The sequence below is a fragment of the Phocoena sinus genome, chromosome 15 (assembly GCF_008692025.1).
Source record: "Phocoena sinus isolate mPhoSin1 chromosome 15, mPhoSin1.pri, whole genome shotgun sequence".
In the NCBI taxonomy this organism is placed as follows: Eukaryota; Metazoa; Chordata; class Mammalia; order Artiodactyla; family Phocoenidae; genus Phocoena; species Phocoena sinus.
In genome coordinates, this window is record NC_045777.1 from 68,932,987 (window position 1) to 68,956,313 (window position 23,327).

A 23,327-nucleotide genomic window follows, 5' to 3' on the forward strand; every position below is an offset into this window, starting at 1 on the left:
CTAGTTGTGGTGCGGGCTCCAGAGCGCGTGGGCTCTCTAGTTGTGGCACTCAGGCTCTCTAGTTGTGGTGCAGGCTCTAGAGCACACGGGATTAGTTGCCCCGCGGCATGTGGGATTTTAATTCCCCGACCAGGGATCAAACCTGTGTCCCCTGCGTTGGAAGGCAGATTCTTAATCACTGCACCACCAGGGAAGTCCCCCGATTTTATTTTCGACTACAGTAACTATGATCTCACCACACTGCCCTCCTGCTGTCCTCTGAATGTGCCAAGCTTGCTCTCACCTTCAAACCTTTCCTCTTCCCTTGACCTGGAACTCTTTCCCCCTAATTTTGCTTAATGGGCTCCATCTCATCACCCATGTCCCACTTCAGCTGCCACCTCCTACTCTAGGCACCGTTTTCCCTCATCCTCTTTTATTTTCTTCATAGCTCTTAATACTCTGATGCTATCTTGATTCTTCATTTGTTTAATGATTCACCGTCTCTCCCTCCTTGAGGGAATAAGCCTCAAGAGCACAGGGACCTCTCCTATCTTGTTCATTGCTATATCCCCAGCGCCTAGAACAGTGCCTGGCACACAGAGATTATTGATGGAATAAATACATACCTGAATGCTTGAATGAGTGAATGTTTGTGTCTTTGTAATCCATCTCAACTCCGATGTGGAACTGGTTGAGTATAAAGTAAAAAGAGCAACAAATCAAAGCATTGCAGAGTGGTGTCAGGTATCTCAGCTGAACCGCAAGAAGGACAAACCCTGTAGGGGAAAGATTGTCTCGCACAAGGCAAGCTTAGGGAAAGGAGGAGCATGCGAGGAAGCCGAAAGGCCAGTGTGACTGGAGCTGGCAGTGGGGAGGGGTGCATGGCTCAAGATGAAGCTGAAGAAGGCGAGGCGGCATCATGCAGGATCTCCTCGGCCAGGCCAAGTAGTGTGGACTCTCTTCTAAGGGAGGTGGGACCCTGTTATGCACTCCCAAAAGGCTGTACCCCGCTTTGTAGTGTTCCCCACACTTGTCCACTCTTCATCTTCCCTGCTGGATTGCAGGCTCCATGGGGGCAGGACCGTGCCTTTTTGTTCATCAGTTTCTTCCCAGGACTCAGTGCCCAGAACATAATGAGAGCTCAGTAAGTATTCCTGGGTGGACAGATGGACAGACAAACAAGCAAAACTCCTGTGTGGTCCAGAAATCCACCTGAGGCTGTCTTTATTTACAACGCTTTTTATTTTAATTTTTTAAACTTTTTATTTTATGTTGGGGTAGAGCCGATTAACGACGTTGTGATGGTTTCAGGTGCACAGTAAAGCGACCCAGCCATACATGTACAGGCATCCATTCTCCCCCAGACTCCCCTCCCATCCAGGCTGCCACGTAACATTGAGCAGAGTTCCCTGTGCTATACAGTGGGTCCCCGTTGGTTATCCTTTTTAAATATAGCAGTGTGTACATGTCAATCCCAGCTTTTTTATTTTTAAGCTAGAATGTTCTAGGAAAATCTGGGGATCTAAAAGAACACTTTGCAATCTTAATAATAAGTCTGTCTTTGAAGACATATAATGAATGGGATTGATGGGACTCACTACAGGTCAGTAGCACGTAGGAACACGTCTCTCTTGAAATGCTGACTTGGAGGTGATGGAAGAGATCATGACCTGTATGCCCTGTGGAGTGTGTGTGTGTGTGTGTGTGTGTGTGTGTGTGTGTGTGTGTGTGTAAGTAAGTAACTACCATGTTACATTGTGTAAATCTTCCACTTTCTCCTGCCTTTCATAGGTGTGAGCTGAATGAGGCAGATAATTAAAGCCTGTATGAGCTTTTGCTCTGTAACAAACCACTGCAAAGCATGTGGCTTAAAATAACAGCCGTCTGGGGCTTCCCTGGTGGCGCAGTGGTTGAGAGTCCGCCTGCTGATGCAGGGGACACAGGTTCGTGCCCTGGTCCGGGAAGATCCCACATACCGTGGAGTGGCTGCGCCCGTGAGCCATGGCCGCTGAGCCTGCACGTCCAGAGCCTGTTGCTCCGCAACGGGAGAGGCCACAACAGTGAGAGGCCCGCGTACCGCAAAACAAAACAAAACAAAAAAAACAGCCGTCTGTTTAGCTCACAATCCTGCAGCTTGGCAGTCTGAGTTGGGTTCATCTGTGTGGAGCTTCTCAGCACCTGCCCGGATTTAATCATCTGTGGTCTGGTCTTCACAGAAGACCTCCACGATGTACTACCACTGAGTTAGGCCAAGGAGTGCGTGCCCACCTTCCTTTACTAAGTGCCTCAGTATGTTTTTCATGATGACTCTAGGTTAAAAAACATATCAGCAGTTCTGTTTATTAATAAGTTGGGTTCAAGCATTGTAAGTATTTATGTCCTAACAACTTTTTGGTCATTTGAAAAAAAAGCCACTTACATTCTAAGAACAAATGCTCTCTTAATTTCATTCTTAAATAACCACAGTTACTTCTAATGGGATATGTGCTCCTTTCGGGCCCTTTATGACCTCACCTGGGAGCCAGATTGGACACTACCACCTGTTCCTCTTGCAATATTGCAAATGATGTTTGAGCAGTAGTGGCTTTTTCATCACAGTCACACCTGAGAAATCAGCTTTGCAGAGATATGGTGTCATTAAAAGGATTGCAGAGAAGTCTCCTGTGGAAACTGTGACTGCCTTGAGCTGATGGTCTGCTTGTGTCTGGTGCATGTTGAGTATCTCTGCGTTTCCCTCAAAAATTTAAAACATCCTGTTCTGCCCTTGTGAGTTGGTTGTGCCGCCCCAGGGCACCTCAGTACAGTTTGGGATCCGTGAAGCTCAGCACTTTGACATTGCCCTTAATCTTAGCCGCAACCATATGAGGTTGCCATTGTATGCATTTTATACTTAAAAGTAGGCGTGAGCAGTGTGTCATACGACTAGGAACTGGCAGAGTAGACATTTGCTGTCAGGGCTGTTTGAGACCAAAGCCCATTCCTCTGCAGGTGTACTCCAAAGAGAGTTTTCATCTTGGGAACCATGTCCTGGATAAAAGCTACGGCATGTTAAGTTGTCCCTATCCAAGAATAATTAGAACTATTTAAGGATTTTAAAAATTTAACGTCAACTAGTGATTTTGAATTTTTGTGTGTAAGTTTAATGCAGGGTTTCTTAACCTCAGCCCTCCTGACACCTGGGGCCGGATAATTCCCTGTTGTGGGGCTGCCCTGCACAGTTTATAATATTTAGCAGCATCCGTAACCTCTGCCTATTAGATGCCACTAGCATCCCCCAGTTGGCGATAACCAAAAATGTCTCCAGGCACTGCCGGATGTTCCCTCGGGACAAGGTTGCCCTGGTTGAGAACTGCCGCTTGAGTGAAATGATGACCAAGCCTGAGGAATAGGATTTTCATACTTGTCTCTTCATTCTGGCCATGTACAAATTGGTTCTTAATTTTTTAAAAACCCATCATGGTGTTATATTTTCAGGGGTTCTCCCTCTTAAATCCTCTTAGAAGTCAGTTCTCTAAAGATTGATCACAGAAGGAACTACTAGTAGCAGTTCGGATGTTTTCAATCAATGTTAATTGGCTTTCCAGAATTGGGCAAGTATGGGCTATTCCTTTAGAAAGTTGTTCTTATAAGAGTATCACACAAAAAGCTTTTAATCCTCTCCCGTTTTTCTCTTAGGAAGTAGAAAATAGAAAAGAAGGAAGGGATTGTGGGTCTCGTTTTGGTGAGCAAGGTCTTTTTCTCACCCAGTCTCAGAAGCATTCCAAAGGTATCAAGGGTTTTTTGTTGTTCCCATGGTCTCTTGCTAGAGTTAGATTTTATAAAAATGGCATATCTTCCCAGAATAGTAAAACTCCTTTGAAACTTGCCCTGAGCCTGTATCCTCTACCAAATGCATTCTGTTTCTTGTGAAATGAAGGTAAGGCATCCTTCAAGGGCGGTTAATAGACCTTCTATTTCTACACAGCTTGAGTAGCCCCTGACTTCAGAGGAGCATGGGGATCATGATGGGTGTGTGGTGTGCGTTATTAGAGCGTCAGATCTATCGTTAACGGGACCTTGGGGACATCACATCCAGCACTTCCCAGGCAGTATGCCAGCTTGCCAGGGCACACGGATGGGCCACTGCTGGCTATGCCCCAGGTCATTGACCCTTGCTCAATTTTGACCTTGTGCTCAATTTTTAAGAGTAATCATGACCATGTGCCACTTTTGTCTTGTGTGCTACCTTTAGATCCACATCCCTGAGTGACTCATGTCTTACTCAGAATGAGTTGCACAGTTCAAGGAGACCACATGCTTCAACATTCTGATGGTCTCTTTGTGTGTGTGTCTGTGTGTGTGTGTGTGGTCAGGTATGGAAAAACTCGTCTTGAATATATATGCTATTTGTAAGAAGGCACACAGGCACTTGGGAATCACTGCTTGTTTTCACAGCAGGGCAAGCAAGTGCCTTCACATTCTCGATATTCTTTTCTGGACTCAGGTGTTATGGTGCCTGGGACTGACTCTGGGTTTCCCAGCCTTGCCCTTTGGTGGTTTCCTGACATCTAGCAGATTCCTAGGAGGTATTTCTTGTAGCTTATGGGGTGTGGCCAAGTGTATTTGAACCCGCTGAATGGGGTTCTCAAGAAAATAAGGGAGAACCTGCTTACATGCCGTTTCACCTTTCCCACACTTTTTGCTGTGGGTTCTCAGGAGGGTACCTGAGTTCTTAGCAATGATGTAGGATGGCTGTAGAATGTCCCAGCTTCTTCCGTGGTTTGTACTTTGAGGAAGTTGAGTGAACAGTGGCTTCAGGTAAATAATCAAGCAATTTAATTTCTTTTTTAATTATAATCTATTTTTAAAAATAGAGAGTTTAGATTGAAAAGAATTTCAGGCCTACACAAAAATAATGTGACTAGATTGATGAACCTCCATGTACCCATCGCCTAACTTTATTGCCAGTCTCATTTCATCTGTACTGGTGGTTCTAAAAGTGTAGTCCCAGGCTAACAGCATCAACCCCATCTGGAAACTTGTTAGAAATACAGATTTCTACTTTTGAAAAATCTGAATCAGAAACTCAGGGGCTGGAGCCTGATCAGTCTGTTTTAACAAGCCCTCTGGGCGAATCTGATGCCTGCCAAAGCTTGAGAACTACTATACATACCATTCCATCCAACCTCTGGTGGAGTATTTTAAAGGAAATATTTTATTTGTAAATACTTTAGTACATAAACTATTTTCTTTTAAACATAATAGCTCACAAATTGACAAAACATTTAGAGAGCAATTGGTACCAATATTTAAATAGGCTTACTCTTTTATCTCCTAATTCTTCTCATCATAATCTGCATAACTGGACAGACAAGTCCTTTGTGACATGTATACAAGGATGTTCGCCTGAGATGGAGTAAACTTGGAAATACTGCCTGTCTAATATTGAGCGATTGGCTAAGTAAGTTGTTTTATCTACTCCGTGGAGCATGGTGAAATCATAGAGAATGATGTCCGTGATACTATTGTTAAATAGGAAAAGCTTTCAGAACAAGTATTGGGTGACCCCATTATCTTTTTTTGTGCAGGGTGTGTGCGTATGTGTGTGTGTGCGTTTGAGGGAGGGAGGGAGGGAGAGAGAGGAAAAGAGAGAGAGAGAGAGAGAGAGAGAAAGAGAGGGACAGAGAGGGACAGAGAGGGAGAGAGGGGGAGAGAGGGAGGATGTGTCCGTGTTGTGCATAGGAGTTTAAGCACAGAGGAAAAAGGCTAGAATGTTATACACTAAAACACTAATAGTTGTCTTCGGAAGGTATGATTTTTAGTTAATTTTCACCCTCTTACCTGATTTTTTTTCCCATAACGAGCAGGATTTTGATTTTGATTTTTTAAATAAATTTATTTATTTATTTATTCATTCATTCATTTATTTTTGGCTGCGTTGGGTCTTCATTGCTGCACGAGGGCTTTCTTTAATTGCATTGAGCGGCGGCTAGTCTTTGTTGCGGTGCACGGGTTTGTCATTGCGGTGGCTTCTCTTGTTGTGGAGCACGGGCTGTAGGCGTGCAGGCTTCAGTAGTTGTGGTACGCGGGCTCAGCAGTTGTGGCTCGCGGGCTCTAGAATGCAGGCTCAATAGTTGTGGAGCACGGGCTTAGTTGCTCTGTGGCATGTCCGGATCTTCCCGGACCAGGGCTCGAACCCGTGTGCCCTGCATTGGCAGGCAGATTCTTAACCACTGCGCCATCAGGGAAGCGCGAGCATGCATTTTTATAATGGAGAAAACAATACATTTACTTTAGTTTTGAAAAAGTCACATCCATTGAAATTATAATCTCTTCTTGATCAATTTCTGTTGAAATTATAATCTCTTCTTACATTTACAGATGGGCACATATTGGATTCAACAAGATATGCCATCATTGGAGCAGATCTCCGAGATATACCTGAACTGGAAGAGAAACTAAAGAAATGTAACATGAATACACAGTGAGATTTTTTTTTAACCTCTTTTTGAGATAAGGCCAGTTGGAGGTACAGCATGATAACATGTACCATTCTTTTTTCATTGCTACTTAGAGTAGTTTTCTGAAATTTTCTGAGAAGCAATGTTCCTTGAGTCTATTTTCCCATGAGAATCACCTGTATTGCTTTTGTAAAATACTGATTACTAATATAAGTTTGAGGGAAGATAATTGTATGCATAGAAACATATAATTGTAACATATAAAGAAAGGATTAGCATCCAGGGTATATAAAGAATACCTACTATTTTTTAAAAAGTCCAGTAGAAAAATGGGCAAAGGATAGATCACCAGGCAGCTCAAAGAGGAAACAGGGTATCATATTAAAATGGTATTGAACTTAAGTAGTAATCAGATGAAATTCTGTTTTACTACCACCAAGTTGGCAAAAATGTAAAAGTCTGACCGTATCAAGTGTTGGCAAGGATATCGGGGGAAAAGGAATGGTCGTCCACCACTGGTGGGAGTGATCTTGGTGTGACCATTGCAAGGAATGATCTGGAATTATCTAGTAAAATTGTCAGTACCATATGAATTTGCAGTTCCATTGTTGGGTGTGTCCCCCCCGAGAAGGTCTACATGTATGTACAAGGAGGATGTTCATTGCAGCTTCTGTTTTTAGTAGCAGAAAATTGGAAACAACGTAAACGTCCACCAGGAGGAGAATGGATGAATGCTATGTAAAATGCATGACTTCAGCGAGAGCTCAAAAACTTCATGTTGACTTTTTAAAAATTAAATTGCAGTGTGATACCAAATGTGTAGCATCAACCCCCCCCAAATACTGTATTTGCATGATTACATATATACGTAACAGAAGTATTTTTAAAATGGACCAGAAGGGTTCACACCAAATTCTTGAGAGTGGGTACCTTTGGGAGTGAGATGTGTGGTTTTAGCACAGTGATGCTGGTCAAATGGATAAAGAGCTAGTGGGAGGAAAAGGCATATCCACCTGGTCTAATATAGGTGAAGGTGACACTTTCAAGGATATTTGAGGTGAGTAACTCAAGGGAGAGGTTTGGAAGGCAGGTAAGGGAAAGGGAAAGTTATTTTAAAGAATAAATTGAAGGCAAAGAATCAGTGGCAAACGATGAAGGAAATTAGCAACAAGGGAAATCATTGCTGGAGGAGAGGGAAGGGAGTATGTAGAGCATGGACTGAGGTTAACTGAGGTTAACTAGCCTTTGAGGGAAGAGAAACACTCTCTATTCTGAGAGGGCAGGAAGGAGGGTAAGGACAGGTGCAAATACAGGTGAGCTTTGGGCAATGGAGGGGTGGGAAGTATAGGGGGTTAAAGTGTGGTCTTCCTAACACTTCAGCACAGTGATGGCTGTTACCTCTACATTTTGAAGTTCTTGCTTACGTGTTTAGTCTAGAATCATCAACCAGGTTGTCATTCTTAGGATTTACATTTCCACAGGCTCAAATGTCAGGGACAGCTCTACTTGACCCAGTGTTGTCACTCCAGCTTTATTGTCTAAGTCTGTCTCACCAGGTGTTCAGAAGTAAGGTCAATACACTGTAAAGAGTATTTGTGTTTCTTTTTTCCTTTGGGGAGACCCTTGGGTGGTTCACTGATTGCAGAATGTAGTGTGTTTTCTTAAATTTATTTTTAAATTGAAATATAGCTGATTTACAATGTTGTATTAATTTCTGCTGTACAGCAAGGTGACTCAGTTATACACGTATATACAGTCTTTTTCATATTCTTTTCCATTATGGTTTACCCCCGGATATTGAATATAGTTCCCTGCACTATACAGTAGGACCTTGTTGTTTATCCATTCTATATATCAATATAACAGTTTGCATCTGCCAACCCCACATTCCCAGTCCGTCCCTCCCACCACTCCCACCTTAGCAACCACAAGTCTGTTCTCTCTGTCTGTGAGCCTGTTTCTGTCTCATAGATAGGTTCATTTGTGCCCTTTTTTTTTTTTTAATTTCTTTTTGGCTGCGTTGGGTCTTCGTTGCTGTGCATGGGCTTTGCTCTAGTTACAGCGAGCGGGTGCTACTCTTCATTGTGGTGTGCAGGCTTCTCATTGCGGTGGCTTCTCTTGTTGCGGAGCATGGGCTCTAGGCGCACGGGCTTCAGTAGTTGTGGCTTGCGGGCTCTAGAGCACAGGCTCAGTAGTTGTGGCACACGGGCTTAGTTGCTCCATGGCATGTGAGATCTTCCCGGACCAGGGCTCAAACCTGTGTCCCCTGCATTGGCAGGCGGATTCTTAACCACTGCACCACTCGGGAAGCCCTGTGCCATATTTTAGATTCCACAAATAGGTGATATCATATGGTATTTGTCTTTCTCCTTCTGACTTACTTCACTTAGTATGGTAATCTCTAGTTGCATCCATGTTGCTGCAAATGGCATTATTTCGTTCTTTTCTATGGCTGAGTAGTATTCCATTGTGTATATGTACCACATCTTCTTCATCCATTCATCTGTCGATGGACGTTTAGGTGATTTCCATGTCTTGGTTATTGTGAGTAGTGCTGCTATGAACATAGGGGTGCATGTGTCTTTTTGAATTAGAGTTTTGTCTAGATATATGCCCAGGAGTGGAATTGCTGGATCATATGGCAACTCTACCTCTATTTTTAGTTTTCTGAGGACCCTCCATACTGTTTTCCATAGTGGCTGCACCAACTTACATTCCCACCAACAGTGTAGGAGGGTTCCCTTTTCTCCACACCCTCTCCAGCATTTGTTATTTGTAGACTTTTTAATGACGGCCGTTCTGACCGGTGTGAGGTGGTACCTTACTGTAGTTTTGAATTGCATTTCTCTGATAATTAGCGATGTTGAGCAAGTAGTGTGTTTTCTTTTAGCTGAAGGGAAGTCTTAACTTTCAAGGACACCACTGGATTTCTTGGGGGCACATGGATTTGTGAAGTCAGCAGTAGATTGGTTAAAGCTGATACTGATGGGCCTGGAGCCCTCTCAGAATAAGGAGAGCACGAGTCTTAGAATCTCACCCTGGGTTTCTGTCTTACTTCTCCTGCTCACTAGTTGTTTAATAGGGGGGAGTGGGTTTTTTTGTTTTTTTAAATCTTTTTGAGCCTTAGTGTTTCATTTATTAACTGGGCTAAATACTATCTCACAAGATGGTTTTGAAGATCAAGTAACAGCATGCAAAAACAGTTGAACAGGAATTGGCTCGTGATAGACCCTGAGTCAGTTGCCTCTGACTCTAACTATAGTTGCAGTAACCATCTGTTTTGGCAGATGTGCTGGAAGGTTAGGGAAGTAATTGGGTATAAATTGGGCTAGCTGTTGATAGGGAAGTTTGCCTCGCTTTTGGAGATCTATAAAATGGATGAAAAACAATTGTTGAGACAAGTATTCGAATTGTGTATTCCTCCTTGTGGTTTCATTTGTATTCTGTTTTCCTTTATGGACTGTCTTGTCTTTGCTTTGCTTTCACTTATATTTTGAAAAATATTAATCCTCTTTTTTAATATTGCTAATGGCTGCCTCTTAGAAAATATATTGTAAAAATGTCTAACTTCATTTTTAAATAATTCAAGTCTACAAAAAAGTTACAAAAATAATACAAAAAACTCCCATATAGCCGTCTTTACCTGGCCTGGGCTTAGGTGGGTGGCTCGTCTGCTGGGGGCCAGGTTTAGGTGATGTGCCCTGGGGTTCACTCATGTGTGGACAGTGGGCAGGTCAGCTGGGCTGCCTCATTCTCATCCACAGGACCTCCCCTCCAGTGGTAAGCTAGCTTGGGTTCATTCACATGGTGGTTTCAGGTTTCCAAGTGCAGCAAGAGAGCAAGCACCAGTGTGTAAGTCATTTCCGAGCTTCTGCTTGTATCCTGTCTGTTGCTGTTCCATTGGCCAAAGCAAGTTACATGACTAACCCAGATTCCAGGGGAAGGGAAATAAGCTTCACCTCCTGAGTGGGAGAATCTGCGGGTTCACATCGCCGCACTGTGGGTGCACAGTAGGGAAGACTCTAGCTATTTTTATAGTTTACCACACACATTTAACACATTTTCACCAGCAAGACAAAACTCATTGCTGATTGCTCACCTTTTTACAGTGTAAAACTTTGGGCCCCGGTGCACTGATTGTTGATGTGAAAACTAGTGCTTCTGGTTTTCCTGGGGTATGAAGTGCCCTCCCTGTAATGTGAGTGCAATTTGAGAGTCCCATTTTGATGAAAACATATTTATGTGCCTTTTTCTTCTTTCGTTAAGGTTGCCAACCCTCCTGATAGCTGAGTGTGTGCTGGTTTACATGACTCCGGAGCAATCTACAAACCTTCTCAAGTGGGCAGCCAAGAGTTTTGAGACTGCCATGTTCATAAACTACGAACAGGTAAAAGGAAGCACGAGAAACTTGCCTTCTGCTTGGGACTCCAGTGGTGGCTTTCTCTCTCTGAGCACCCTCGGAATGTTTTCACTTACTCTTTTCCTTTTGCCTCCAGCCACTCACATATCTCCTTTATTAATCGGTTCCCGCAAACCTAGTACTCCTGAGTTCTTGACTGCCGGCCAACTTTTAGCCAGAGTTTTTGGAACTTCTGTCTTGTCCTGTAAGAAAGTTGTTTGAGTTCCTATCATTGTGTTTCCTGTAAAGTCATAGATTTTGGTGGAAGGAATTTTGGCTGTCATCAGTGTAGGGGTAGCAGCTCAGATGCCTTCAGAGACAGGTGGCTGTCATCAGTGTAGGGGTAGCAGCTCAGATGCCTTCAGAGACAGGTGGCTGTCATCAGTGTAGGGGTAGCAGCTCAGATGCCTTCAGAGACAGGTGGTGATGCAGATGCAGGCAGTTGGTTAGCTGTTATATAGTGTGGAGTGACGGGGACTGTGGTGGACTGGGGCATCCATGTCCCATTTCATGGGGTGCCCACCATTCAGTTCCAGCCAACTGTTACCATGTGCAGTGAGCCTGGAGTTGCCTGAACTCCCAGTTTTTCAAGAAAGGTTAGAAATGCAGGATTTTAATGTAAAATTTCCTACTTTCTAAAATCACTGAGCTTGGCCCACGAGCTCCCTGTTTTTCTCCTTTGATCCAGTGTCGAAAGGGGTTATGTTTTAGGGCTTCGGAATAATTCAGATTGGATCTGAATCTTGGCCCTAGCTCTTATTATTGACTGTGTGACCTGAGCAGAATTGCTTGGTGGTTGGGAGTCCATGCTCTGGAGGCAGACTGCCTAGCTGTGTGACCTGGACAAGTTACTTAACCTCTCTGTGCCTGCTTCCTCATCAGAAAAGTGAGGATAATAATATCCCGACTTCATAATTAATAAATGAGTTAATAGGTGCACAAGCATTTACAGCATTGCTGGCTCTTAAGTTAGCTATTATTAAGTTAGCTATTATTAAGTTAGCTATTATTAAGTTAGCTATTATTTGGATCTCTCTGATAGAGAGAGATACCTACCTAGATACCTAGGTATCTAGGTATCTAGATACATAGATACCTAGGATAAGAATACCTACCTCTCAAGTCTAAATAATTCAGATTAAATGTGGCAAGTGCATTCATTAAAAAAAAAAGAATACCTGCTTCTCTGGATTATTATGGGAATTCATGAGATGTTGAACAGCAGTGGACTCATGATAAGCACTGAATACACTTTAGCTACTTTTATTGTTTATTTTAGTTTAGCTTTATTGATTTTATTTTGTTTTTTACCTCATTTTATTTTATTTTTATATTTTATTACAGATAAGGGCAGTACAGGACCTTGCCCAATGTCACGTAGCTATGAAGAAGTCTAAGGCTAGACCTTGATCTCCTGGCCTCCTTCCCACCCCTTACCCAGTCCAGGTTCCTGTATAGGTGGTTCTTGGTTGTTTGATTTTTCTTCCTTTTCTGTTTAATTGGAGGCATTCCTCAGACTGAGTCTTCTGTCCTAATGAATGGATATAATGGTAGCTGGCCTCATCGGTCTTTAGTATTGATGTGGATAAATCCTGGTGACCTATCTTTGCTTTCAGGATACCATACCTGGGGGAAAAGGAATTCCACTTCCCATGTTTCCACACATTTCGGATGTGTACCATTTCATTCACTCTGCTTCATTTTTGTATTCTCTTATTCAACAAACCTTTATCCAACATCACATGAGAGACAATGGGTTAAGTGAGTTTTGACTAGAGACACTGTCACTTTGGAACAGGCCTGAGAATGTGAGTTTTCAATATGTTGACCACAGCTGTCCTTAGATGGGGTTAAACCCTACCCAACACCTTCATTTTGTGAATAATAAACTTTTACCTTAATTCAGTTCTTTCCTAACAAGTACAGAATCATCATCCTCACATTTGTCAATTGCTCACATAACATGTATTATTTTTTAATTAGTGGTTAAATGACAAAACCACACGGATGACGGTTATTTCAGTAATGATAATAATTATTGCACATTCTTTGAATCTGATGACTTGTATAGCAGGCGCTCTTCTTTGAGTTTCATATATATTAACTTATTTAATCATCACAACAACCTCAAGGTGGGTACTAGTACTATCCTAGTTTTACAGGTAAGAGGACTGTTGAACCAAGGGGTTAGGCATCTTGCTCACAGCCTCACAGCTATTAAGTATCAAGCCAGGATTCAAGCCTAGGCAATAAAATGAAGGCGTTTGTGCTCACAAATATGCTTGTATCCTGAATGAATAGTGTGCAATCCTATCATCAGTGCCACATAAGCCTTATGCATCCCCCTAAAAAAGAGTAACGTTGGATTTTGTCTTGTAGCGTTGGCGTTGGTGTTGGCTTATGAATCCGGGAATCACTTCATATATTGTTAAAGTGCTGAATTTTAGATACCTTGTATATGACAAAGTAACAGTGTATATGCTATCAATACAATAATGTACATAATATATAAATATTTTTTGGCCTCACTGCATGCGGCTTGTGGGATATTAGTTCCCCAACCAGGGATCGAATCCACGCCCTCGGCAATGAAAGCACAGACTCTTATCCACGACCACCAGGGAATTCCCATGTACATAATATTTTGTTTTGTGACATTGTGCACATATATAAATTATGTTTTATAAACCAGTTTTTTATTCAAAAAGTAATGCCACATGCAGAATAAAACAAACAATCATATAGTTCGATAGGGTAGACAAAGAAAAGTAAGTCTCTTATCTACCCAAGACCTCAGCCTCTAATCTGGGAAGCAACCTTGCTGTATTCCAGAATTTTCCTATGCATATATAAATGTGGAAAGAGTTTTTTTTTTTTTTTTTTTTCCCTAAGGGCAGATGGAAGCATACTATACACATTCCTCTGTACCTTACTTTTCAGGAGTTTATCTTAGGGATCATTTCATATCTGTCCATCTGTTTATCTATCTATCTTCCTTTCCTGTTTTCACAGCTATATAGTATTTCATTATATGAACATGCCAGAATTAATTTAACCCCAAATGATGAGTATTTAAGTTCTTTCCAGATTCTTCCTATCATGCATAATGTTGCAGTAAATGTGCTTGCATCTTTGCTTTCACGTGTGAGTCTATCTATAGGACAGGTTGCTGGCAGTGGAATTGTTGGATCCCAGACTGAGTGTTTGCAATGGATGGACACTGCCCAATTGCCTTTCGAGGGGCTCTACTCCATCAGCATGGCACTCAAGATTCTGTGACCTGCAGTTGTTATTATCAGCCTTGACTGGTTAGAAATAGGATGTTGTTTTAATCTTGCATATTTAACAAACAAAGAGATCCTTGTGGCAGTGCCCAGCCTCCTCTGTCCCTTCCCAGGTGAACATGGATGACCGGTTTGGGCAGATCATGATTGAGAACCTGCGGAGACGACAGTGTGACCTGGCGGGAGTGGAGACCTGCAAGTCGTTAGAGTCTCAGGTCAGAGGGCAGAGACCAGGACATCCTCTTGTAACGTTAGCCAACCGAGAAAGGGCACCCTCCCTTCACAGATAAGAGAATGTGAGAGTCCCTCATGAGTGCCTGCCTCCAGGCAGCTAGGGCTCCACGTGGGCTACTGGTTCATCGTGCTGGGGGAAATCCAAGCCCTGTCCTGCCATCTTGGTATAGAAGATGCAGATTTACATTTCCGACCCCCTATTATCTTAACTTCTTATTATGCCGTTTTTCAAACAACATAAGAGTAGAGGGAATAGTTAAAATGAACACCCATATTCCATCAGCCAGCTTCAATATTTAATAACATTTTGTCATTATCGTTTGATTTATCCCCCTGCCTCCAAATTTTTGTTGATGGTGTCATTGGAATATTTTAAGGCAAATCCCAGACAGTATATCATTTTCCCCATAAATACTTCAGGTGACTCTCCTACCAATAAGGACCTTCTGGGCTTCCCTGGTGGCGCAGTGGTTAAGAATCCGCCTGCCAATGCAGGGGACACGGGTTCAAGCCCTCGTCCGGGAAGATCCCACATGCCACGGAGCAACTAAGCCTGTGCACCACAGCTACTGAGCCTCTGCTCTAGAGCCCAAGAACCACAACTACTGAGCCTGCGTGCCACAACTACTGAAGCCCACGTGCCTAGAGCCCGTGCTCCGCAACAAGAGAAGCCACCGCAATGAGAAGTCCGCACACCGCAACAAAGAGTAGCCCCCGCTTGCCGCAACTAGAGAAAGCCCGCGCACAGCAAAAAGAGACCCAGAACAGCCAAAAATAAAATAATAAATTTTAAAAAAAAGCGAGGACCTTCTACCCCCCAGGATAATGATGATACCATTATCACACCTTACAAGTCGACACAAACTCCTTCATAGCACCTAACACCCAATTCATCTCCAGTTTTCCCCAGTCGTCTAAAAAAATGTTCATAGTTGGTGTATTTGAATCAGGATCCAAACATGGTTCCCACTTTGTACTTGACTGATCGATCCCTTAAATCTCTTGGAACCTGTAATAGTTCCCGCCCCCAGCACTCCCCCACCTTTGAGAATTTTTTGCTAAAGTGACACTTCCCACCCCTGCCCCCATTTAAATACATTAGTTTTTACATGGCTTGTGTCACATTACCACTGGGGTACTTTAAAAAACTGTTGCTTATAGAAAAGTTTCTTCCTTTATTTCTCTTTAAATATTATACTTTAGTATGCATTTTCCCCCATTGTAACAATGCGTGTTCAGTATAGAAAATGGGAAAATTAAAAAAAAAAAAAGAAAGGTGATAGTGGCCACGGTGGGCTTTTGAAAGAGGAGTCCTCTGAGGGAAATTCCGTGTGCGTGAAGAGTGTCTCAGGTCATATGACAGCACGTTGTCCTCTCCCTTTCTCTCCACTGCACATTTTAGAAAGAACGGCTCCTGTCGAGTGGGTGGGAATCGGCATCAGCCATCGACATGATGGAATTGTACAGCAAATTACCTCGTGCCGAAGTGAGCAGGTATGGGATTGGCAAGAGTTTGCTCCATGGCAGATAACTGTGAATTAAAGGCATCATTGTCTGTATCCTTTAATGTTTAAAACAAAAACAAAAAAAAAAATTCAACCCTGAACTAGACTTATTTTGAAACAAGGTAAACTGCTGCTAATGTAGATTAAACATTGATAGCTCCTTGAGAGTAACTTATTAGCTATTAGCCAAGATAAGGTTTATGCCCAAACAGATTATCTTAGTTGAAATAAGCAGTTACACCTCTGCAGTGGAAATCTTGCACAATCCCTGTGTTTTGGAGAAGCAGGAAAATGACATTGCCCAAGGGCTCCTAAAGGGGGAAAAGTCTGCTTATGGATTTTTAAGTGGACTTTTCCTCTCATTACAAAAGAAATACATGCTCGTTCTAATAAAACAATTTTCGAGCAGTGTAAAGTGCATGAAGTATAGAGCAGTTGTGAGCTCTGTAGCACCCTCCAGAGAGAGCTGGGGTGTATTCTTTTTCTATGTGTATATAAAGATAAATATTTATCAATATATAGATTTATATTTTTTGAATCAGTAGATTGATATTACATGTATTGGTCTGTAAACCACCATCCTTTCAAAAGCTTAACAATAGATTGTATTTATCTCTACATGTCAAGATGTTCAGGGTTACCACATCCTGTTTAGTGGTACCTGTTATTTATGTGTGGATATATATTAATAACAGTTTTTTAAATTGAGGTGTAATTGACAGACAACATTAGTTTCAGGTACACAACATAATGATTCGATGTTTGTGTATATTGTGAAATGATAACAATAAGTCCAGTTACATCAGTCACTGCACATACAGGATTTTTTTTTTTTTTAAGGAGAACCACTTTATTTTGAGTAGTAAACAAAACTCCATTTAGAACATAATAAACAAACCTTCCATCAGTTTCTTCACAGTTAGTCCAAAGAATAAAAGATCTTCTAAAGAAGATCTTTAAAGGAGATTTAGTAGCTGAATTTGTGGGCATTTTTGGTGCATATTTTTTGTTTAAAAAGGTGAACACAAGCCAAGATTTCAGGCAAATGATGAGCAAGAAGTTTCCAGTGGTTGCATAGTGCAGGCCATCACATCTGAAGCAAGGTCCTGCAGCAACGCCCCACCGTGTGCAGCAAATGGCAGGCAGGACATGGCAGCAATCTTCACTACTTTCCCAGAATTTTTTTTTCTTGTGATGAGAACTTTTGAGATTTACCCTTAACAACTTTCAAATATGCAATACAGCATTATTGACTATAATAACCATGCTGTACGTTACTTCCCCGTGACTTACGTATTTCACAGCCGGAAGTTTGTTCCTTTTGACCCCCTTCACATATTTTGCCTGCCTGCCCTCCCACCGCCCACCTCCAGCACCTACCAATTGTTTTGTTTGTTTGTTTGTTTTCTTTTAGATTCCACCTGAAGAGAGATCCTACAGTATTTGTCTTTCTCTGACTTATTTCCTTTAGCATAATGTCCTCTGGGTCCATCCATGTTGTCACATGTGGCAAGATTTCATTCTTTTTTATGGCTGAATAATAGTCCATTGTAAATCTCAGTATATATACCACATTTTATCCATTCATCCGTCAGTGGACACCTAGGTTGTTTCCTTGGTAATAATAATTTTAAAGTAATTAAAAAGTAATGTCTATAGCTGGGCATTTAGTTATGTTGCAAACAGCAGCCTTTGTCCTAACAGAGGTGGGTAAAGAGGCGGGACAGGCTTCGGTCTGTCCACCCCAGGCCGACCAGCCCTCCCAGCTCTGCAGATGCCTCATAGTTTGTGTCTACATTTGTCAAGGGCTTTTGCCAGATACTCCGTATGAAAAGAAACCGGAGGCAGGCCTGTTGATTTAACAGATGCCTACTGTGCGTCATGCCTGCCTTTGCGGAGTTCACCTTCTAGGGAACAGCTTCACAGTCTAGTGTGTCCTGATAGTTGAACTTGGTCATGACGGTGATGGAGCCTTGATCGTGATGCTGGTTCCTTCTCACAGTAGGAAGCCTGCCTTGAGGTCCTCTGCTAAGATTAGCTGGGAAGCCACCAGAGTACTCCTTGGACAGTCATCCTTACTTCAGATGTGACTCTTTGGCCTGCACACCAGGGTGGGAGCTAAGCACAAATACAGAAACATGCACAAGCGTGTACATCTATACACTTTCATGGACACGCACGTGTGCACAAGCACAGACACACACAGCCTGGACAAATGGCAATACCAGCATGTTAACAGGGCTGTAAATAGTGGAATATGGATCACCTTTTATTTTTCTTCTTTACTCTTTTTGGAAATGCCTGCGTTGTCCCCACCGCCCCAGTGTGTGCGTATCTTAACAGAAAACATCTTAAAGAGCTGTTTTCGTATGTTTCTCTGTGTGTTTATATATTTAAAAGTTTACATTTAAAATGATTTTTGGAAAAAAGTCATATAAGCAGATGATGGGGAAAAAATGTAACCAGAATAAAGTAGTACAGAGTGAAAACAGAACAAAAGACCTGGTTACTCACCCTCACTACCATCAGCCACCTTCTGTTTCAAGAGACAACCACCATTACCACTTTCTTCTGCAGTTTCCAAAATTAGTCCATGTATGTATAACCATATATATCCCCCACTTTTTCTTTACATAGATAGTAATGTACTATGTCAATTCATATAAACCTACCCTATATGGCTGCACAGTATCCTATTGTATGAATGTGTTTAATCTATTCAACCCATCTCTTCTACTTTAAAGTTTGTTTTTTGTTTTGTCTTTTTGCTGTACTACATTGCAGCTGTGATGCTGCAGTGAGATTTCTTGAACACCTATAGGGTGAATTCTTAAAGCAGAATTGCAGAATGAAAGGGCGTACATTTTAAACATTGATAGAGGTGGTCAAATTGCCCTCCAGAGAGGTTATACTATTTTGTCATCCTGCTAGTAATGCAGGAGAGCACCTCTTTCCCATGTCCTTGGTAAAATGTATATCAACCTTTAAAAAAATGTTTATTTATTTATTTTTAAGGATGTATCAGCCTTTTTTATCTTTGTCAACTGTTAGCTGAAAACATTTCATGTGTTTTAATTTACATTTCTTTTCACATAAATGAGGTTGAAAAGCTCTTGTTTTTCCTTGCCAGTGAACTGGTCTTTTACCCATCTTTTAAATAAGTTTTAAAAGATGTTCTTATTGAAGTGTAACAGCTCGTTATATAACAACGAAATCTACCCCTTGTCATTTCTATTGCAAACATTTTTTTTCTAGTTTGTCATTTGTCACTTTGGACTTTGCTTATGGCATTTTTTTCTCCTTTTCAATAAAAATAAGTTAAAATGGGCCCACACCATGCATACTATTCTGTAGCCTGCTTCTTTTCACATAGTATATCCTGAACACCTTTCCATGACTATAAGCATGGGTCATGACCTTCATTTTTGATTGGATACATTTGTACTGTTGTCTCTTCATTCTCTCCACAGAATAGAGTCCCTTGAATTCCTGGATGAAATGGAGCTTCTTGAACAACTGATGCAGCATTACTGCCTTTGCTGGGCCACCAAAGGAGGAAGTGAACTGGGTAGGTGACTTCACTTGTATTGATTTAACCTAGAAAGGGGGAATTTTTTTGTCTCCAGAGAACATAAGACTTGACGGGAATTTTTGACCCAGGAAGAACTAGGGGACGTATATATATACGTGGATCCGATCCATGAACATAGCCAGAGAATCAGCTGTTATATCCTCCGTGTTTTTATAGCACAAAACCCAGGAGAACTGTTTAAATAAACCACATATATGAAAAAAAAACAACAGCCCTTTAGAAGACTGTGGAATTTTCTCAGCTGGATGGTAAGAGACTTTGAGTCTTGTAATCAGCTTAATAAAAGGACCCAATGATTGTCTTTTTAATCAACTTGTAACCAGGTTTACTAGATGTTAAACACACAGATCATTATATCTCTCCAACACCCCTGTAGCTGTGGGTTGAATTTCTCTCTTCTCTTATATTTAAGATGAATTTCCCCGGCCTGGAAGAGTAGGGCCATAGGGACAGAGCATGGAGCCTTGTCTCAGTGTTTCTTGTTGCCTTGATCTTGATCGAGTTCCTCCTTTACAGCTGCCCCTTGTTGACCTTGCTTCCCCTGGGAGATAGCCCTTGGGCGGCTCTCCAGCCAGTGGAGACCATTGTAGATCTCGGTCCTGGCCTTTAATGTCATAGGTGCCCTTAAGCTTCCTATCGATGTGTCTGACACATGGCTTTAGGCAGGTAGTCCATACAAAACAAAGAACTTGGCAGAGTCACAAACTGTCTCCTGTGTAAAAATTCCAGGTTGTTAATCATCCCCCTTGGGCTTATCTTTCCGCTAGTTTATAAATTTACCCAGCTGGGCAGTTCAGCCCACAAAATCCATTTAAGTTATTTTTTATTTAAAAAATCGTTTATTAGTGTGTTTTGTACTGTTGTCCTCCCGCACTTTTAAAAACAGTGTAATTTTTAGTAGGGACTTTGGAAACTTCTAAAAAAGTATGGCAAAGAAAAAAAATCACCCGTGTGCCCATCACTCAGAGATAACCTCTGGCAGCTTTTCCCTTCCATTCTTTTTCTAGATGTTGTTTTGTTTTTAGCAGAGTTGAATTTATCTATTTATGTAACCTTGATTCCTGATCTTTTTAACTTAATATTCTAAGCATTTCCCCTTGCACTTTAATGGCTTTATAAATATTCTGTCATGAGGCTATGTCTGAATTTACTTAAGTTTCTCACACTTTAAAAAATATAGGTGGTTTGTAATAGCACAGAGTTAATTCTAGTTTCTGTAAAGTAGCGATGTATTGAGCATTTTTATGTAAGGGGCTTCTTTTCCCCACTTTGCGCCTGGCTGCTTCGTTGTATCAATACAGTAAGTCCCTTACATACAGACCTTCAAGGTGCGAGCTTTCAAAGATGCAAACTTGCGTTCCATCAACGTCATGCGTGAGTGAAATTGCAGCTTGCTCTCCGTCTCATTGCTGACGATCCTTCATTTCTACCATCTCCCACCTCCTCTCCCTCCTCCAGTCAGTAACTCTCTCTTCTTGCTTGTTCACTCGATGCCAGCCCCTGTATGCCAGCTGTTGTACTGTAGTGCTGTACTTTTCAAGGGACTGTACTGTAAGATTTAAAATGTTTTCTTTATTTTTTGTTTGTTTTTAATGTATTATTTGTGTGACAAATATTATAAAGCTATTACAGTACAGTACTATACAGCCGATTGTGTTAGTTGGGTACCTAGGCTAACTTTGTTGCACTTAACAAACAAATTGGACTTAACAAATGTGCTCTCGGAATGGAACTCATTCGTATGTAGGGGACTTACTGTACTTATATGTGTGTGGGGAAGAAAGAACTGTGTTTGCTTGAAGTTCAGCATTTAAAAGGCCAAGTCCTAAAGAATAGGCTCTAGTACAAAACCTAGACAGATTCATACTAAAACAACCCTGCAGCCAAGACTGTAGAAGATCAGGATGATTCTCCAATAAGATAATTGCCTGCCAGAACAAAACTCAGCGCTCTTCAGAGGAAGACACTAGAATTCAGAGTCTCGTCAGCTTGCTATCTGCCATGTCAGTGTACGATAAAAAAATTACTAGACATGTGAAGAAATAAATTGCCTACTCTAGTCTTTTATCACTGAATTTGACTCAAAGAGAAAAGGGTGGGGCTTCCCTGGTGGCGCAGTGGTTGAGAGTCTGCCTGCTGATGCAGGGGACACGGGTTCATGCCCCAGTCTGGGAAGATGCCGCGGAGTGGCTGCGCCCGTGAGCCATGGCTGCTGAGCCTGCGCGTCCGGAGCCTGGGCTCCGCAACGGGAGAGGCCACAACAGTGAGAGGCCCGCGTACCGCAAAAAAAAAAAAAAAAAAGGGTGAACAAAATTGCTAAGGCTAGTCACTAGCCCTTTGGCTTCTTTCTCACCAAAAACAGGCCAATATTAATTTTTAAATGTTTAAGGTAAAAAGCAGAACACTCAAGAATGAACTCCTTAAACAAGTTGTCTGAATGAGAAGTATTATTCAGAAAAAAAAAAGTTCAGCGTTTAAAGGATAGACTTTCAGGTTTACTGCAGAGAGCCCGTAAACTCTTATAACATTTCTCAATCCCTTCAAAACCACCCATAAACACAGTCTCATCCAACCTCCTGTTGCCTTGTGAAGTCTCATCTTACACAACCAGGAGGCCGGGGCTGCGGTGATCACACGTGTGGCTGGTGCCCCAGAGCCGGTCACTGTGGGCCTGGGATCCGGGGGTCACATTCTCCCACCGCTGGCTGTTTGCCCCAATCCGTGAGAGCCTCTTCACAGCTTCTGTGTGTTTCCTCCCAGGCTTGAAGGAAATAACTTACTGATCTGTTCAAGACTCGTGCTGAGCCAGAGCTGAAGCCACTGACCTTTCCGGAGTTGAGTCTCCGAGTTTCCTGAGTGGTGGTTAGGCCTCGGCTACCAGTCTCCCCGCTCGCCGAGAGACCTCACTGACCGAGGTGCTTGTACCAGTTCCTGTTCCTGTCGGCTTTTACCGTTTAAATAAATCTCAGTTGCCATTGCCGGTGTGTTGGTCCTCTGCTGTTTATCCTTTGCTCCCCTGGGTGGGCTGTGGTTCACCTCTGTGTCAGCTGTGTCAGCTGGAACCGACCTTGACCTTGGCTCGCTCCCTGTGAGTCAGACTTAGCTCGTCCGTTGCGGGATTTACTCCTGTGTGCTCCCGTTTGCAGCACCCGACATTGCACTTGGCACCTTGACCAGATGTTGGAGCTCGTCTCTGCTCCCGTTTCTGCCCTTTCCTGCTTAAATCCGCCTTCACCTTGGTCATTGTGGCAGGATGAATGATGAGCCCCTGATCCCTCCAACTGTGAACATGTTACCTTATGTGGCAAAAGGGGCTTTGAAGATGTGATTAAGGATCTTGAGATGGGAGATTACCCAAGAGCCTCCAAGTGGGCCGGATGTCCTCACAAGAGTCCTTCCTTATAAGGGAAGGCAGGGGTGTCAGAGTCGGAGGAGAAGGAGGCATGTGACACCAGAAGCAGAGACTGGAGTGATGCGCTTTGAATGTGGGGAAGGGGTGGAAGTGGAGGAATACAGGCGGCCACCAGATGCTGAAAAGGGAAAGAGAACATCTCAGAGCATCCAAATGGAGCCAGCCTTGCTGACACTTCGACTTTAGCCCAGTGAAGCTGGTTTCAGATTTCAGACCTCCAGAACAGTAAGAGAATAAATTTGTGTTGTTGTAAGCCGCTGAGTTTGTGGTCACTTGTTACAGCAGCAGTAGGAAACTAATACAGTTATGATACAGATTAAAAGGGGCCCTGGAGACCTGGCCTCCAATTCAAAGACATAAGGCCTGTCCACACCTAATGAGATTTTTGGTGATGTGACTGGGGCTGTGAACCTGAGCCTGTGTGTGCAGAGCGGCAGTGAGGCAGCCCACCGGCCCTCTCCCGTCCGAGAGATCACGGC

At 42.5% G+C, this 23,327-nt stretch overlaps 1 protein-coding gene across 3 annotated transcripts in view; it reads left to right on the top strand.

The window, feature by feature from the left end:
- Window positions 1-22,418, top strand: part of LCMT1 (leucine carboxyl methyltransferase 1) — a 55,111-nt gene extending 32,693 nt beyond the window's left edge. The window contains exons 6-11 of one of the 3 annotated variants that reach the window (XR_004345954.1): window positions 6,343-6,445; window positions 10,689-14,129; window positions 14,219-14,320; window positions 15,742-15,833; window positions 19,315-19,412; window positions 22,197-22,416. Coding sequence is in view for 2 of the 3 variants with exons in the window: in XM_032606747.1 (XP_032462638.1) it covers window positions 6,343-6,445; window positions 10,689-10,809; window positions 14,219-14,320; window positions 15,742-15,833; window positions 19,315-19,412; window positions 22,197-22,219 (539 nt within the window). In the remaining variant the exon portion in view is untranslated. Of the gene's footprint in view, window positions 1-6,342; window positions 6,446-10,688; window positions 14,130-14,218; window positions 14,321-15,741; window positions 15,834-19,314; window positions 19,413-22,196 lie in introns of all 3 variants that reach the window. The other 2 variants (XM_032606747.1, XM_032606746.1) reach the window with 2 other exon arrangements.
- The last annotated feature ends 909 nt before the right edge of the window (window positions 22,419-23,327 follow it).